Source organism: Diabrotica undecimpunctata, chromosome 7, assembly GCF_040954645.1.
Source record: "Diabrotica undecimpunctata isolate CICGRU chromosome 7, icDiaUnde3, whole genome shotgun sequence".
NCBI classification, from domain to species: domain Eukaryota; kingdom Metazoa; phylum Arthropoda; class Insecta; order Coleoptera; family Chrysomelidae; genus Diabrotica; species Diabrotica undecimpunctata.
The window spans coordinates 150,153,463-150,172,152 of NC_092809.1; the positions used below are offsets into that span (position 1 = coordinate 150,153,463).

Here is an 18,690-nt window from a genome sequence, read left to right on the forward strand (position 1 = left end):
CATAAAACAACTAACTCTCATTTGAAGCTCCTCGTGCTACATCCAGGGCAATTATAGTAGTTTATAGGCTAAAGTAAATAACGATGATCAAAAATATCGAAAATTGTCCTAATTATTACCAATTATCCATAACGTCCATATAACACAAAGCATCAACTTTGTTGTTATTAGCTAAAGACAACAATAAAATACACAAGGAAACTAAGTTCCCGTAGCTGGCTGTATATCATGTATCACAAAAAATTTATGTTAAAATCCTTTATAAAAGGTATATAAATTAAAAAACCCAAACGGGCTATGTCATGAAGACAAAACGTTTTCGGAATCCATATTCCATCCTATTTTGGGTCAATACATATCTAATTTTAAAGATCCCATCAATTATATGAACCGTAGTGGTGTTTATAGACTAAAATGTTCAGATGCCACCTACATACGAAGAACATGTAGATCATTGTCTTCACGCTCTCTAGAGCACACAAAATGAGAAAACACCTCCACCTTCTCTCAACATCTAAAAGAACATAACCACACCCTCAATATCCCAGAAGGATGTATCACTTATCCACAAAATACCCCAAAAAAACTTTCTCAAACTAGACCTATACGAAGACCTTGAAATCATTAAAGAAAAACAAAAAAGTCCAAATTGTGTTAATCGCCATGTCTTATTCAATCGAGACTTCCTTCCACTCCATCTCCAATTATTCTCATAACCCATATCCTTAATTCACTTCTACAATAAAATTTACATTTATCATTATTCGTTAGTCAATTATTTATCTTCCTTAGTTCACTCCAAAACCTCTTTTCAATACATCAAACTCTCTGTCTTTCCCCGCTCCTTTCTATTTAACCTAAATTTCAGGTCTGATCCCTATATCTATTGTTTTCCATGCTTCTTTTCGATACAACTAATCTTCTCACAACTTCCTCTCCTCACAACATTTTAAAACATCACATTTTTCATTTTTCTTTTTATTTTTAATTTCTTTTTACTTAAATTTAACAAAGTCACCACAACCATTCTACTTTTGCAAATCTTACACTTCTGGTCAATATACACCAATAGTCTATCAACTTTTCTACCCACCTAAAGCTAATGAACTTATAACTTATCCTTGTTATATTTATCATGGAGCTAGTGTTGCTTTATAACAGATAGGGCCTTTTCTCCTTAAGTTATAAGTTGAGTCTACCTATCACAAAACCACCCACATATCTGTTTAAACAAGATCATCACCTTTTCATCCGTCCATTCCTCATCTTATTTTACTTATCCATATAGCTCCCTCAGGATTTGGTTTCGGATCTCTGGAGACCCCAGCCTTCTGTAGAGTCTTCCCTCTTCTCACAACTTTTTTAAAATTAGTCATTCTCTCTTTTTTACTTAAATTTAATAGAGCCACCTACAAACATTCTACTTTTGCAGTTCTTACATATCTTGTCAATATACAACAATAGTTTATTAACTTTGTCTACCCACTTTAAGCTCATGAACTTATAACTTATCCTTTTATATTTCTCATGTACCTAGTGTTGCTTTATAACATATAGGGCCTCTTCTTCTTAAGTTATAAACTGAGTAACGTATGATCAACATATTACAAAACCACGTTTCAACCATCAATTTCTGTTCGTCTCATATAGTTGTTAACTTAAAAAACAACTAACCAACTTGATCCGATAACACATAATCAGTTATTTATGTTCATGAACTTGCAACTTGAGAATTCTTTTATATTTACCAGGTACCAAATGTTATTTTTTAACATACAGGGCCTTCTATACTCAAGTTATAAGTTATATACCACATGATCACCAAATAAAAAGAAAAAGACAGTTAAGATATGAGTTCACGTTCAGGGCGCTTGCGCATCCGCTTATACGTATTTTGGCCCAATAGGCCTCATCAGAACGGCTTTAGCAAACGCTCTGAAAGTGAAATTAATTTTTTCTGTCTTAGGAAGCAACTCTAACATGGCTTCGTATAGACGCAATGTAGCGACATCTGATAATAAAATCGTAGACTATTTATCTATTATTTAGACTTATTATCAGATGTCGCTACATTGCGTCTATACGAAGCCATGTTAGAGTTGCTTCCTAAGACAGAAAAAATTTATTTCACGTTCAGAGCGTATACGAAAGCCGTTCTGATGAGGCCTATTGGAACGAAATACGTATAAGCGGATGCGCAAGCGCCCTGTACGTGAAATCAAATCTTAACTGTCTTTTCCTTTTTATTTCGGTATACTCTGTACGAGTACTAGAAACCAATTCGCTAAGAATTTTGCTTAGTTAAGGAGATATGTTGTGGAATGCAATTTTTAGATTCCCATGTCTCTCTTTATCAATGTCTGTTTTGCCTCGCAATTCTTATAAGGCACAGATTAAAGCGGAATTCTTGAATTTGGTTTCGAAAATTAGTCTACGATTTTATTTTATTGTATTCACTTAATATCATTTTCAAAAAATATTTTCCTATTTCACCCATCAACATTAAAGTCTCAAGCATCCAACTTCCCACATATGTCCATTTTGCATTTTCCAGTTACCAAATGTTGCAAAACATAAAGGGCCTTTTGTTAGAATCCTGATTTCGCACCAATTAATTAGACCACCTATGTATAGTTGGTTGCCTATCAGTACCCACACAATTCTTCACCACAATTCATTCCACATACATCAATCAATAAAACACTTTTCTCTAGGTTCTTAACATAAATTCAGGACAAATTCACAATTTAAAACTACGACATTGATGGTTGCTACTGTTATATTGTTTTAACTTTAACTTTTTCAATTTTTAAATATTGCTGTCTTCTGTCATATTTAGACACAGATATTAAGTTACACTGACTGCTTTGTTCGGACTTCCGTCCTAACATGTCAATTTTGTCATTCAAATCAGTTGCTATCATCAAGTCCTCGTAGACACTTTGTCACAGGACCAGCAACTTCAACTTTAACATCCTAAAATATAAGACTAAATAATGTAAACTAAATTGTAACATATAACTTTTAACGGGTTTCTACTCAGATATTTAGTTCCTCAAAACATGTACACCTAGTAAGTATTAACCACATTTTGTATTAATCTTGGTCAAAATTTTAACTTCATGTTCTTTTTAATTAAAGTGGTTGTATACGTTTTAGGACACTGATGATGGAATATGGATTCTGAAAACGTTTTGTCTTTATGACATAGCCCGTTTGGGTTTTTTAATTTATATACCTTTTATAAAGGATTTTAACATAAATTTTTTAACAATAAAATAATTTCTCATCTTGTTTAATCTAGTTACTCAAAAGTGAAAATCGTATATATTTGCACCGCCAGTGAAACTACGCTGTAACAAGAAAGGGAGAAATAATACACTATCCCTCAATAGCAGTGACTATGCAAAGCAAAAGCAAAGATTAGTCTGTGGCAGACATCTGATGGTAAAAAATTACTGAGAACCCCTATGATGCGAGATCAGATTGATTATATCAGCATTAAGAGACTAAGATTAGACTTAGAATCGCAATGGCAAAAATCGACAAGAATCCAACGATGTGACAAAATGTAACAACATATGAGAACAACGTATAAGAATGTTGGCATTCTCTTACCACTAAACATACTTAATACGGTTCTGAATAATATTCAGTTTTTAAATGTTTTTACTTTTAATAATTGACTTAAAACTCGTATAATTTATATTTTAAAAGTGTAAAAATATTCAAATTATTTACGTCATTACCGATCCCTGATGGTGCTGAACTGCATCGTGTCCACTCCAAACCATCGGTTTTAAAAAATAAACAAGTTTTAAAAATTCAATAATAAAAATAAAGATTAAAAGTAATAAAAAAATTAGTCAAATTTTTATTAATAATCTAATTTTTTCACATACTTTACAGGTTTCTGTTTTTATTACCGAATGTGTTAAGAAGATCTCAATGTACCTATTAATTTAAGATATATGTTTATAAAATATTGGATCTTAAACGCTACACTGCATATGAAAAAAAGTTATGTGGGCCAAACTATTAAATACATTTACAGTATTAGTTTATGCATTTTAAATAGTTATACTTTAGTTTAAGTAGGTACAAAATCTTACATTTTTATTGTTTTTTAGAATTATTTTAAGTGAGAAGCACGTGTGCATCTCGTGGCCACTAATAACTTTTGGATTCCTGGAGCCATGTAATACACACTTGCTTCTCACATAATGCAAGAATAAACCTGTCGTAACGTGTTTATTTTATACGTTACATTCGCTAGACAAATGCATTTCGTATTAGTTATTAATTGGTTGTCGGTAGGCGAGGTTGTAGTGTGTATTATCAGTTTTCAATATGTAATATGAAATGGAGTAAAAGCGTTTGCAAAAGCTAGTGGAAGAATTTTTTTCGGACGAGGAGAGTGATGACTAGACTTCGGCAAATATGCATATTGCATATTTTGCATATTGTGCATATTTTATGCAAATATTTCATATTTTGGCATATTTGTATAAAAGTTTGCATAAAGTGCATAAAAGTTCAGATTTTTATACTGTATTTGAAAATTTTTAAACATACCAATTTATTTCAATTCTTGTATAAAATTTTGTAGTCATTTTAATCAAGAAATGATCTAAGTACGTAATCTCTACAGGTACAAAACATTTACAATTTCAAAGAAGATCAATTTAAGTAGCCCTCAACATTCTTAGAAAGTCTCGGTCACTGAGGCATTCAGTTATTGGATAATCGCTAAGGGTTCGCTCATTTGCATTTTATGATCTAATTCCCAAATCTATCTACAATTTATTGTATCTTAACAGCAGGTAAATGGCTAATAGTTTTGTTCCTAATTTAGGGATTTTCCAAAATCTCCCAGTTTATTGAATTAGGTACCTAAACATTTCTAATTTGATGCTCAGATTTGTAAATCATTTTTGTTTTGATATTCAAAGCGTAAACACTCGTTGTGCGTAACAAAAAGGAAGATTGTGATTTTATATTGCCTAAAACAACCAGTGCTTCAACTTGGATTAAACCTTATAAAGAGCTGTCTATGGATATGGGAAAAATCTACTGTTCAGTCTGTGGCAAAATTGTAAGTATCTAACATTTTCTATTAAATATCTAATATTTCATACATACAGGGTGTTTCCAAATGACACTTACAACGTTTGACTGTAGATACTTCTCGAAAAATTGAACAAAACGATATAGTTAATGAGGGGTCAAACTTATTTACTTTTCGAGATACAGGGTGTTAAAATTAAAAAAAATTAAATTCTTTTAGTTAATAACAACAATAACTTTAAAACCAATAAACGTATTTACGTGAAATTTAGTACTCGTAGGTTGTTTTTAAATGAAAAATAGCTTCCTTTAGTGAGAAAAAATTGTCCATGGTACAATACAATGGTGTGTATTTAGAAATATTTTTCACCTTTACTTTTTTTTATGAAGTCAGCTATTCTAAAACACAATTATTTTTATTGTAATTGAATTAACAAAAAAAAAAACTTTTGTTGAATTTTAAAGTAAGTTATATGATGTACTAATGGTTAGTAACAAAAACTAATTTGTGGATTAATACTGCATTTAAAACACTTAGCGAGTGTTTTTTTTTCCAAACCAGTTATTTGATTAACCAAAAACACCTTGTATATTTTTATATTTTAAAGGTTGGGTTAAAATAAAGGTTTTTATTTTTATTTATAGATAGCATGTGAGAAGAAATTTCAGATAGACCAACATGTGAGAACTGCTTCACACATTGCAAAAAAAGGAAAAATAGGAGGAAAACATCAAACTTCAATGGCTAAATGTTTCCAATCTACTTCAAAAAAATTAGATGAGCAAGAAACTTTTAATGAAGACTTGTGTCGCGCATTAATGTCTGCAAACATACCGCTTTCAAAATTAGCAAAAAATATAAATTTTAGTTCGTTTCTAAAAAAATATTGCAAACTTAATGTTCCAAGTGATCGGTCTCTAAGAAGAAATAATGTGAACGGGCTATACTCGTCGGTGTTAATTAATATTAAGGAAGAAATTGCAGATAATTATTTTTACATACCTATCTGTAGACGAAACCACTGATTCCTCAGGAAAGTATATTGCTCATTTATTGATTGGTGTTCTTAAAGAAGATACCTTACCAAAATCTCATCTTATTTCATGCCAGCAACTTGAGAAAACAAATGCTTTAACAATTTCGCGTTTTATACAAGAAACATTAGCAACTTTTTTTCTTCCGACAACTATTCCTTCTAATAAATTACTGCTTATTTTATCGGATGCTGCTCCTTATATGGTGAAAGCAGGACAAAATTTAAAAATATTTTTCCCAGATTTAATACATGTTATTTGTGTAGCGCATGGATTAAACAGAGTTGCAGAGGAAATACGAAAAAAGTTTCCTCTTGTAAATACCATGATATCCAGTGTCAAAAAAGTATTTCTTAAATCTCCTATAAGAATTCAACTTTATAAAGAAATGCTACCTAACATTCCTCTTCCACCACAACCTATTTTAACGCGATGGGGAACATGGTTAGAAGCAGCTAATTTTTATGCAGATCATTTTGTTAAAATAAAGAATATAATTGATACGTTAACAGATGAAAGTTCCCAATCTCTTTTGGATTCTAAACAAACTTTTCAGAGTAACTTGCTTCAACAAGAACTTTCATTTATAAAATCAAATTTTAGTTTTGTTCAAAAAACAATTACTCAGTTAGAATCACCAAAACTGTCATTGTTCGAAAGTACAGCATTAATAAAAGAATTTACGTCATGTTGTCGGAACGTTAGAGGTAATATTGGAAAAGATATTTTAAAAAAATTTGAAGCTACTATGGAAAAAAATAAAGGTTACCATATTCTTTCTGAAGTAGTCAGTGTTCTAGCTGGAAATATTTCGGAAACAATTAATTTAGAACCAAATGTTTTGGTTAGTTTGAAAAATGCTCCCGTTACATCAGTTGATGTTGAACGAAGTTTTTCCATATATAAATATATGTACTCAGACAGAAGCCACAAGTTTTTGTTAGAAAATTTTGAACACCACTTGGTCATTTATTGTTACCATAATTCTAAATAAGTTTATTCATACTTAAAAATGATGTAGTTACTTAAAATAAATGTAAATCTTAACGAATAGTAGGAAATATTTAGTTATGTACACTTTTTTTTTTTAAATAAAATTGTTACTATTTTACGATTTTTTTATTTATTTGTATGCATATTTTGTAAAATATTTGCATATTTTTGGGTAAACACGTGCATATTTATGCGCATATTTTCTACATTTTTATTTGCATATTTGCCGAAGTCTAGTGATGACAGTGTTGGTGATAAAAATTTTGAATTAGATAGTGATGACGAAATAAGTAGTAGAGCAAGAGACAAAAAATGCAAGGTAACTTACAAGATTTACCTTCAACATCGCAAAACTTAAAAACAGTATACGATACCATTGACAATGTTATTTCCCAATATGGAGAGCCAGATGATGAAAACTCTTCAGAAGTCGATGACATTGTGATTGATCATAACCAGCCCTTATTATGGAACATGGTAGATGGTCAGAACTTGAAAAACATTACATTCAGTGTTCAAGACTCGGATATCAAAGCTCCCCTTGACTTTTTTCAACTATTTGTGAATGACGACATTATTGATTGGATTGTGCAAGAAACTAATCGATATGCATATCAAAAGATGAATATAGGTGGTCACGGTCCAAAAGCTAGAATTCATAAGTGGGTAGATACAAATACCGAAGAAATAAAGACATTTTTGGCCATTCTTGTCTGGATGGGATTGCAAAGATTGCCAAAATTGTGTTCATATTGGTCAAAAAATCCATTATACAAAGCAACGTAAAGTGTCTTATGTCGCGTAATCGGTTTGAATTATTACTTGCCAATTTACATCTTACTGACAATAAAAATATTGATAAAGGACTTCCACTGTATAAACTATCACCCCTATTGGAGAAATTGGTATCAAATTTTCAGAGAGTGGTATTGCCGGGGGAAGAACTCTGCATTGATGAAACTGTAGTTCCCTTTAGGGGGCGACTGTCATTTCGGCAGTATATCAAAAACAAGAGACATAAATTAGGGGTGAAAATATACAAACTCTGTTTGGATGGAGGTTATACGTCTATTATATTGTGTTTGGATCTACAAATTTATTGTGGTAATGATAAAACTGAAAATATGTCAGTTCCGGATAGTGCTGTTTTTATTTTAGCTAATAACTTATTAGATATTGGACGTACTATATACACAGACAATTTTTATACTAGAGTTACATTAGCACATAGGTTGCTAAACAAAAATACAAATTTGGTGGGAACTTTGAGGCAAAACAGGAAACTTAATCCTAAAGAAGTGGCAGGTGCAAAATTGAAGAAAGAGGAGATTATTGGGATGGAGAATAACACAGGTGTAGTAGTAACTAACTGGAAGGACAAACGGGAAGTATTTATGCTGAGTACAAAGCATACTGCTGAAACGGTAGATGTCCATCAAAGGGAAGGAATTGTTGAAAATCCAGTTTTTGTTGTCGATTACAATAAGAGCAAAGGATTTATAGATATATCCGACCAACTAAAGTCTTACTTTACAGCATTACGAAAATTAGTGAAATGGTATCGTAAAATAGCAATTGAGCTTCTTCTAGGCTACTGTCAACGCCTATATAATTTACCAAAAAGTAACCAACAGTAACGTGTCCATCACATTTTTCAAGGAAGAGTTGGTTTGTCATCTGGTAGATTTCACTAGACTAACTAATATAGAGCAACATATGCCACATGCTCGTGAAGGTCACCATATGGAGGAAATGTAAAGTTCGGTCAGAAGAAGATGTGTCACAGCAAGCAGATAATGGTAGAAAATTTGCACAGACTAAAACTCCCTTTTCTCGTTTCAGGTGCATTCAGTGCAATAACTTTTATTGTATCACATGTTTTTGCGAGGTTCATTAATGTAATCTATAGACATTTGTATATGCGCAAATATTATTTTTTTCTTAACTAGAAACATGTTTTGCTAATTTTTAAGGAACAGTTACTGATCTTTTGCATTAAAAATAGTTGTTTATGTTATATATAAATAAAACTTAGTTTCAAGCTACATAATAACATATTGTTTTATTACTAGACACTAGTATACTAAACATACAGGCTAAATATATAAAAGAGTTCACCACGCCACTGAGAAACTGTATTCTAAATAAATGAATGGGTACTGTGAAGCGCGGATGTACCACGTAGCCTGAAATACACTAATGGTATGAGATGCAAAGGTGCTTCTCATGGCGTCAGTAAGTTCAGTGACTGAGATGCACACTTGCTTCTCATGGCGTCTAACGTGTTAAGCCATAATTGATTGTAATAAAAATTTAGATCATAATCCGCTCATTAACAGAACTTCTTGGTTATATTCTTTTCACACAATTCTTTGGGCAAACGATTTTCGGAGTGGAAATTGAATCGGCAAATATAAGTTAAACATTTAATTTTCACTACAATCAACTGGCTTAATTGACATAAACATAATACTTAACTTAAAAATATTACAAGAAAACATATTATGTTTCTATCTCTCTTCTCTTACTTCTTCTTACAAGAAAACATATTATGGTTTCTTGTAACATTTTTAAGTTAAATATTATGTTTAGGTAATATCATATTAATTCACCAGATATAAGCAATCCCCAACTTTCTGACCAACGGTTCGTGCGGATAAGTTGGTAGGTGGTGTGGCACTCTTCTGTCCTGAGGCTGAGACACCGGCCCCAAAGGCGGAAGAATCAGTGGTGTGATCAACGGCATAAGAATATAGAAGGCAACGAGAAACCACTATATTAAAGATCCCTATCGATATCTCTAGCAGAATTATAATGGCTGCACAATACAACACAAACTCGCTTACTGATAATGGACATCGGAGACCAAGATCCGACAAGAGAGATAATTTACATGACCACAGAGCTTCCCGGGTCGTAAATATGCAAAACTCCTATAAAATGCACACCTATAAAAAAAATCCACACGAATTGTCCTAAAGTTCTAAGAGAATATCCACTTAGAACGTTAGGACAATGGCTCAATCAGGAAAAATCCAATGCTCGGTCAAAGAAATGGAACTCATAAAAATAGCAATAAATTGCACAAGCGCAATGAGGTGGCCTGACTTAAGTTATTGTGACATAGAAGAATACAGAGTTTACTATTTAGGATCCGAAAATGGTATATATGGAAACGAAGTCGGAATTATTACACATAAAAGTATAACCAAACATGTCAACAACTTCACACCAGTGAACGATAAAATCCTTTTGTTACAAATCAATACGTCACCGATGAAGACTAACATTATACAAGTCTATGCACCCACAGCCGACCATAGTGATGAGGAAATATTAAAAATTACAAACAAATAAGCAACCTTAAAGCAACCTTATAAGATATATACCGAGACATGAACTCATAGTCATGGAAGATTTCAATGCTATAATAGCTAACGAAAAAGAAGGGCAACATATTAATCCTTATGGATTAGGAGCGAAAAATTAACGAGGAGAAACAATGAGTGTCTTTGCAGCTAAACATCACTTAATCGTCATCATCATCATCTTGGTGCTACAGCCCATAGAGGGCCTCGACCTTCTCAAGCTTTCTACGCCATTCTGTTCTGTCCCTTGCTTGCATTTTCCAGTTGCCGACTCCGATCTTCTCCGCATCTTGTGTTACCTCATCCATCCACCTCAGCTTTGTTCTACCCCGTCTTCTCATTTCCACGGGTTGCGCTGTTAGAATATTTTTTATCATGTTCGATTCAGGGGCCCGGGCTACATGTTCCTGCCCACTGCAGGCGGTTTCGCTTAATCGCGCACGTAGTGCGCGATTACGTTTTTCGAACAGAATCACAATTTTCAAAATAAATTTGTACAATTTGGAAGCGTTGTTCAGGCATCAAGTCTATTAATGCTGAAATACCAAATAAACTTAACATAAATCACTGGACATGTGTCAAAATGGCCAACAGTTTTTTGCCGGATGCTAAAGGCTTTGAGCCTTTGGTACCAACAATTTCAAGTTTAGTCCATTGGAGGTTGAATAAAATTTTTTTTCGGGAAGTATCGTTTTCTGTAAATATGGTTATAAACATGGGTTGGTTATAATTGGGAAAGCTTTTATTCTAATAAAAGAGCTAGCAAGTCTGTAGTGAAAGCAATTTACTTAAGTAAAACAACGAATCTACACGAGATAAGTCACCAAATGGAAGAAGAAGTATTGGCAGCCCAAGAAAAAGATGGTGCGATAATTTAAACAATTTAGGAGATTAATATTGAAAAAAAAAAACAGGCTTTAAAGCCTACATACAAGAAGGAAGAAAAAAATGATAACAGTAGAATCAAAACAGAACTCAACCCGGACAAATAAAATATTAGAAATATTTAATATTTAAAAACCAGAAGAATATTGATATTTTTTTAACAAATATAATTACTTATATACATAAACAATATTGGTTTTGATAATTAACGGTTTTTATTCTTTTTTTAGTACTAAAAAATTGTACTTACCAGCTTGGACTGTTTCTAATAATCCTATACAAAATATACAAAATAAAAATACGCAACACTTTTGAACCATCTTAGTTTTAGTTTGTTGGATTTTAAAAAATCGGTTTTAAATATAAAACTGTATTCTTGGAATATCCAAATTTATTAGACAGGTACATAATAAATCTCCGTGGCTATTAAGAGATATCGCTGAAGGAATTATTTGTACAGGAAGAGTCAAATTAGTTTTTGTAGATGGACTTACTATACCCGTGATCTTATACTTCAATATTAAAGTTAAATAAAGTTGTCTAGTTCTAAATAGTGTTAAATATTTGTTTTAGATAACTTCGCCCTGCAGAGAAAGCAGTGGAATACAATAAACCTCTAGTTCTAATATTTATCGATTTCCACAAAGCTTTTGACATAGTTGAGCTAAGCAAAATATTACAGGCGCTTAAAGAATGCAGGCTAGATTATAGACAGAGCTGAAAGTATCTTTAGTAAAAAGATAAAAAAAGTATCTAAGATACTAAAAGTATCTTAGATACTTTTATTTAAGATACTTTTTGGTTCATTTAAAAGATACTTTTACTTTAGATACTTCTTAAAAGTATCTAGTATCTTTTATCTTTAAAAGTATCTTTAGATACTAAAAGTATCTTAAGGTGGGTACACATATGCGAGCCAATCGGTATACGTACCGTACGCGTACAGATCCTTGAAAAATATTCTACATCGTACTGATCGCATACTTATCTCGATCCATGGAAAGCGACAAACCAACAACGAACACACATGTGCGAAATGATTCATTTTATTTATAATGTGGGTACTGATTTATGTTTCTGTTTTTGCTTGTTTAACAAAAATAAAAATATGTACAATAATCAGTTTACTGTTTACTCACGTCTCTCTAGGAAGGAACACGTCATTCACACAATGTCGATTTGATGAGACAATAAAAATGTTCGCTGCGTCTAGTAAGCGCCGTCCAAACTGAAAGACGAGCTTCCTTTGAAGTCGTGGAATAAACCGCAACAATTTGGTTCGCGACGAGTCACGATGAAACAGTACGCAAGCGGTTTTTTCTGCCGTACACATTAACTTTTATGCCAATGGCATCATCAGAAGAAAATTAAAGCAAGAAGAACGATGTTATACTAGTAATGAGGTTGAAGAGCTTACAATGAAATCATCAAAAATTGACGGCAAATTTTCTGTTATTAAAATAACTGCTAATGATTTCATTGACTTCAGTTCATGGTGGCCCCAGTTTTATATAAAAAAACCTACCTAAGTGATGATTTGTTTGGCAAAAATGTCCCAAGAAACCAAAAAACGGCTTTTGCCACATTACAATACAGAAAAATGACTTTTTCATCAAAGAATCCTAACACGGTTCAATGTAAGATGAACATCGGCGGCTTCGTAATGGATGAATTCAAACTACGGACTGCAGTACAGTCAATTCAGGCTCCTACTAGAAGAGCATAATATTCAACTGTACTTCCAGTTAACAACAAGAAAATGGAAGACATGAAGAAAACATTGTTATACATCACGGAAGAAAAAATGAATTTTGGAATCCGATTTTGTCATGGCCGGCATTTACAGAAGAAAACTAAAAACTTGAATTGAAATTTACTTCAAAGTTTTAATTTATGATTTAATTGCTTTATTTCATGTATAAAACATTGTTTTATTTCATTAAAACTAATTCTCATAAAATAGTCTGTTTGTAAATTGATTGTTTTCCTTAGAACTTCCTAAAGTTTCTTGTTTACGGCAGAAAGGGAACATGTCCTTAACACAAAAAATTTTCTACTCTCTCCTCTTAAAATATTTAAATATCTTATAAGTATGTAGTAGTCCAGAATGCCCAATCACATAAACCTTAAATGCAAAAAAAAAACAATACCAGTAGTGTGTTTGACTTTACCAAATTTTTTGTCTCTCCTAAAAAATTGGCAAAACTGGACTTGTTGCCTTTCTGCAGTTAGCAATGGACCGTGGAAGTGATGACGTAGATTTTATTGACATCTGTCAGTTTCACTTTCCAAACAAACCTTGTTTAGTGTGGATAATTTGTATTTTTCGTTATTTTTTCATTTTTTTACAGAATCTTTCCGCTTTTAGCAATATCTAAGTATTCTAATAGTTACTACAACAATTTTACAAGGTTGTGTAAATAATAAAGCATGTTGTTTTATAAAAATAGCAATAAAATGCATGTATCAATAAAGTAAGGTTAGAATGTCTTTAATTTAAACTTTTAAACTATATTTCATAGAAATAGAACACTGAATTATGATGGTATTATCGTAAAAAACACTATACTTAAAAGAAAAAGTAGCAGAGGAAGCAAAATATTAACTTTATAGAAATTAAAAAGTCTTGAGATTGGACATTTCAACTTTTGTTTGGAAAGTAATTGACAGTTGCGACGTCACACTTCCACTGTCCATTCAATTAGATATACACCCTATAAATGGCAACACTGCGCGCCGTCGACTTTTTACGAACCTTCTTCGTTGACCCGTCGGCCTCGCCAATAATTTGTCATAATTATACAGTTTTGTTGTTTAAAGCGTTAACAGCGTAGTAGGTAGATCTTTAATTTATTTATGTAAACCACATGTCTGTTTCTACGCCTGCAGAAAATGTTCAAATAATAAACTGGTTATGGTGATAATTTTGACAAAAGTATGCAGATGTATTTTCTGTGTCTTTTTTTTTGAAAGACCAATTCCTTGCGTACAGTCAATTCATAATGTTCTTAAAAATTTTGAGAGCTTTTTGTGTCACCAAAAAAGTGAGATTTTATGACAGATTGGGGTACTGTTCAGCCGTAGAAGGTCAAATATTTGAATAATTTCTGTAGGGCATAAAGAATTATTTCTTATTTTATTAGGAATTATTTTTTATTTTCAATAGAAGTATATTTTTTGATAAACTGCGTTAGGCTTTCACGGCCATCGTCTAACTTGTTAGCCATTGTCGTTTAGGAAATATCGACAAATCTGCCGTTGCCGAACACGCTTTGGGAAGCGGAGAACATCGAATACTGTTTGAAGAAACACAGATGCTGGACAAAACTTCACAGTACTACCCACGGTTGTATCGGGAAGAGGTGGAAATATATAAGCACCCAAATAATTTTAATCGGATAGAAGAGGGACTGAAAATTAACAAGTCATGCATACCAATATTAAAATCCACAAACACCCTTCCCGCCAAACACGAAGAAAGAAAAGCTACTACAAACAACGACACGCCCCATCAAGCCGAAACCAGTGGAGAGGAGGCGAGTGGGAAATATAAATATTGCCTCTGCCGTACGGCCGTAGCGTCCTCCTGGTTTTCGGGGTTTTCTGGACGATCTACGACCGCCGCTCTTGAAGAGGATCTCAGGTTTCGAGAGTCCATCTTCGTTATAAGCAGTTAAATTGAGATACCGGCCTCTACGGACAAGAAGTTCCGCCGAGCCTTTGTGGTAGGTGAGGGGCCACCGGCAATCAGAATTCTCTAACAGTTCGAGCTTTCTTACAGACAATATTTCTTACAATGTCTTAATTTGTGTTAGAATTCTGATGCGTAGTGTATACCTCAAATTCCACAGAGATGTCGGCCTGCTCACTTCATGTAGCCGTGTTCCCTCTCCTCGAGAGAGGCACAAGAATGCCGGCAATGTCGACTCTTCCTGTTGCCAGTCGCTTCGTATTGCTACCTTTCGCTAACAGTACTTCTTATAGTTACTATTTGCATAAGGTCTCTGGAGACGAAGTGTTATTGCATCTCAGCCTGATCGGAAAAATAATTATAAGTCCCCGTCGGGGCTTTCATTCGCTCTTTACCGTGACGGGCCCAAATAGCGCTGTGGTCATTTCGACACAATTTAAAATAGTTCTAAGACCAATGTCTTTGCTATCTCAGAAAGTCGTGTTCTACTGCCAGGAAGCGTTTAGTAGTCGACACGCCGGGTCTTGTACACTTGATGATTTAACTTCTAAATTGGATAACTATTCTATAATAAAATGCGCTGTGTGTTTGGGTGGTGAAATGTGGCTCAGTACTGGAAGCCATTGCGTAAGGGTGGATTTGATAACACCAGCAATCATTCTCATTTTACTGTTCAATTGGGCATCTACTTTGTGTATATGTGAGCTGTTAAGCCAGGCTGAAGAGCAGTATTCTGCGGTTGAGAAGACAAGGCCGAGAGCAGATGTTCGCAAGGTGGAAGCCGATGCTTCCCATGTTGTGCCATACAGCTTCTGGATGATGTTGTTTCTGAATTTAAGACTTTTCGCTGTTTTTGGCAGATGTTCCTTGAAAGATAGGGTTCTGTCAAGAGTCACCCCAAGGTACTTTGGTGTTTTGTTGTAAGCGAGTGTGGTGTTTTTGAATTGGATGTTCAGTGTTCTTCCTGCAATCTTGTTATTTAGATGAAAACTGGAAACCTCTGTTTTGGTAGCGTTTGGTTGGAGCCTCCTTTTACGGAAATATTTTCCCACTGTGTGTAAGTCTGCCGTAAGAATTTCTTCTATTTGTTCAAATGACTTACACCTTGTTGCAAGGATCCAGTCGTCGGCATAACCAAACTTCCTTGATTTGGTTTCTGGTATATCAGCGATGTACAGGCTAAAAAGAAGAGAAGTTAGGACAGATCCCTGAGGCAGTCCATTCTTCAGTTTTCTTGGAGTGCTGATGTCAGTTCCCATGACTACTTGAATCCTTTGGTCGGCTAGCATGCTGTTGATTATTCGAGTGGTGGATTTACAGGAGATTGTACGGAGGAGCTTGTATATCATGCCTTCTCTTCAAACTGTATCGTAGGCCCCTGTTAGATCTATGAATGCGGCTGCAGTTTTAAGTTTTCTCTGGAACCCTGCCTCAATAAATGTGGTAAGTGAAAGAATCTGATCTTTGCAGCTTCTTTTCAGTCGGAAACCTGCCTGATCAACCGGTATTGATTCAAGTAGCTTTCGACTAATTCTGTTATAGATAAATCGTTCTAGTAGCTTGAACGTTGCCGATAGTAGGGCTATTGGTCTGTAATGCTTAGGGTTGTTATCATTTGGTTTCCCTGGTTTTAATATTGCAATGATCTTTGAGCGTTTAAGTTCCTTTGACCGGCCTTCATAATATCTGTGAAAAAGTGGGCCATCCATTCTCTCGCATATTTGCCGCTGTTAATTAAGAATACGGGATGAATATTGTCAAAACCTGGGACTTTACCTAACTTTACATCCTTGAGAGCTATAGTGACTTTTTCGCAAGTGAAAGGGCGAGAGAAATCGGTTTCTGCAGATTGGAATTTTAAAGTTTTGAGCTCTCGTTTTACCTTGATTGTGTGTGGCTTGTATTTCGGGGCCCTAGATGTCGATAACAGATGTAAGGCGATAGTGTTTGGGTTAATTGTTGTTTTGTTCCTTGTTATGGGAGTTCCGCTTCCTAATTTTCTGAGTAGTGCCCATGCTTGCCTACTTGGTGTTTGAAAATTAAGACTTTCTACAATTTACGTCCATTTTTGTTGTCTCGTTGCATCTAGGCTATGAAGCAGTTCATCGGCTAATTCTTGATCGCCGCTTTCAAGAAAATTTTGTTACAGTTCTTTGCTGTTATGGGATCAAACAGGAATGTATTCTTTTCGGTAGCCTCTTAGTATATGATTTTTGGCCGTGCTTATTACAGCTCCAACAAATCTTTTGTAATTTGGAAATCAACTTGGAAAATCTAAATAGAGGTGGTTCATATAATTATATACTCTAGACACAACTTTATAAGATCATAATAGAGAATAATATCGAAGGTAGACGTCGGCTAGGACACAGACAGTATCCTGATAACTGAGACACAATATTCTGATAATTTTACACTGGTTATCGTTTATACGTGGTAAACGTTTATTTAAAATTAATTTTTGGTATGAGATAATATCACTTAAATAAAGATTTTGCTAAATTTGAATGTCAAATGAATGTCAAAGTCAGAATACATGTTATAGTTAGAACTCTTTCAACAATACTCAATATTACAAAGTGCACAGATTCTAAATGTGCCGGTGGAAGATTGCTTCTATGCGCTGTATTATAGTCGATGTATGAGAAAAAGTTTTCAAAATAATGAAATAATAAATAATAATATAAAATTTGTTATTTCATTATTTCGAAAACTTTTTCTCTCAGACACCAACTATAATACAAGGCATAGAAGCCATCTCCCACCGGCATGTTTAGAATCTGTGCACTGTAATTAATATTAAAGTATTTTTCACAGTTTCATTTAGTAAAACTGGTTAAAAACTAAGTAGTGTGTGAACTTCGTCAGTAAAAAGGTAGTAAACTTATTGGAGAAAATCTTTATAGCGCTACCTTCAAGTCAGCCGAGTAAACGTTACGTGAGTACCAAAAATCACTTCATAGTATTTATATTAATATTAATAAAACCTATAACGTTCCGAAGAAATAGAAACAAATCCAGTTTTGGGTCAAAATCCACACCGGTTTTCGAACCGGTGATAGGACCGGACTTATAATTAATAAACCATGACTTCGAATCAAACTATGAATACTACTCACACTTTATCTCACGTCTTATATTCCAGTGTTGTCAACACATTTAAAGATCCAACAAAAAAACAAGCTATAATACTTTCCTGTATTGAAGGAACTAAAGTTCATGACTATATCATCGCCGTTGGTTCACTAGTTGGTCCACGTAACGTATCCTTCGCTTCCAGAATTCAGTCGATTCACTACTACATTCCCACAAATATGTTAATATAAAAGAAACTCAAGTAGAAATAAGAAGACTTATCTCTCCAGCTCAAAGACGAGTCATATCAAATGCTTGTCCTACTGTTCCAAACTCGTTAATTGAACAAGAACTACATCAGATGGGTATAAACTCTGTCTCAAAAATGACTTTTCTAAGAGTAGGTATGCCTGAAAGCGAATACAATCATGTCTTGAGTTTTAAAAGGCAAATATTTATTACACCTTTAGACAATATATCTATTCCTGATTCTTTCATTATCTCTTATGATAATACCAATTATCGTTTATACCTTTCTATAGAAGGATTTAACTGTACAAAATGCACGACTATTGG

The 18,690-nt window shown here is 33.6% G+C and overlaps 1 protein-coding gene across 1 annotated transcript in view; it reads right to left on the reverse strand.

The window, feature by feature from the left end:
* Positions 1-18,690, reverse strand: part of LOC140446678 (ovochymase-like) — a 97,060-nt gene that overhangs the window by 26,903 nt on the left and 51,467 nt on the right. Inside the window, exon 8 of the mRNA XM_072539273.1 lies at positions 15,710-16,329. Coding sequence (XP_072395374.1) covers positions 15,710-16,329 — 620 coding nt within the window. The remainder of the gene's footprint in view (positions 1-15,709; positions 16,330-18,690) is intronic.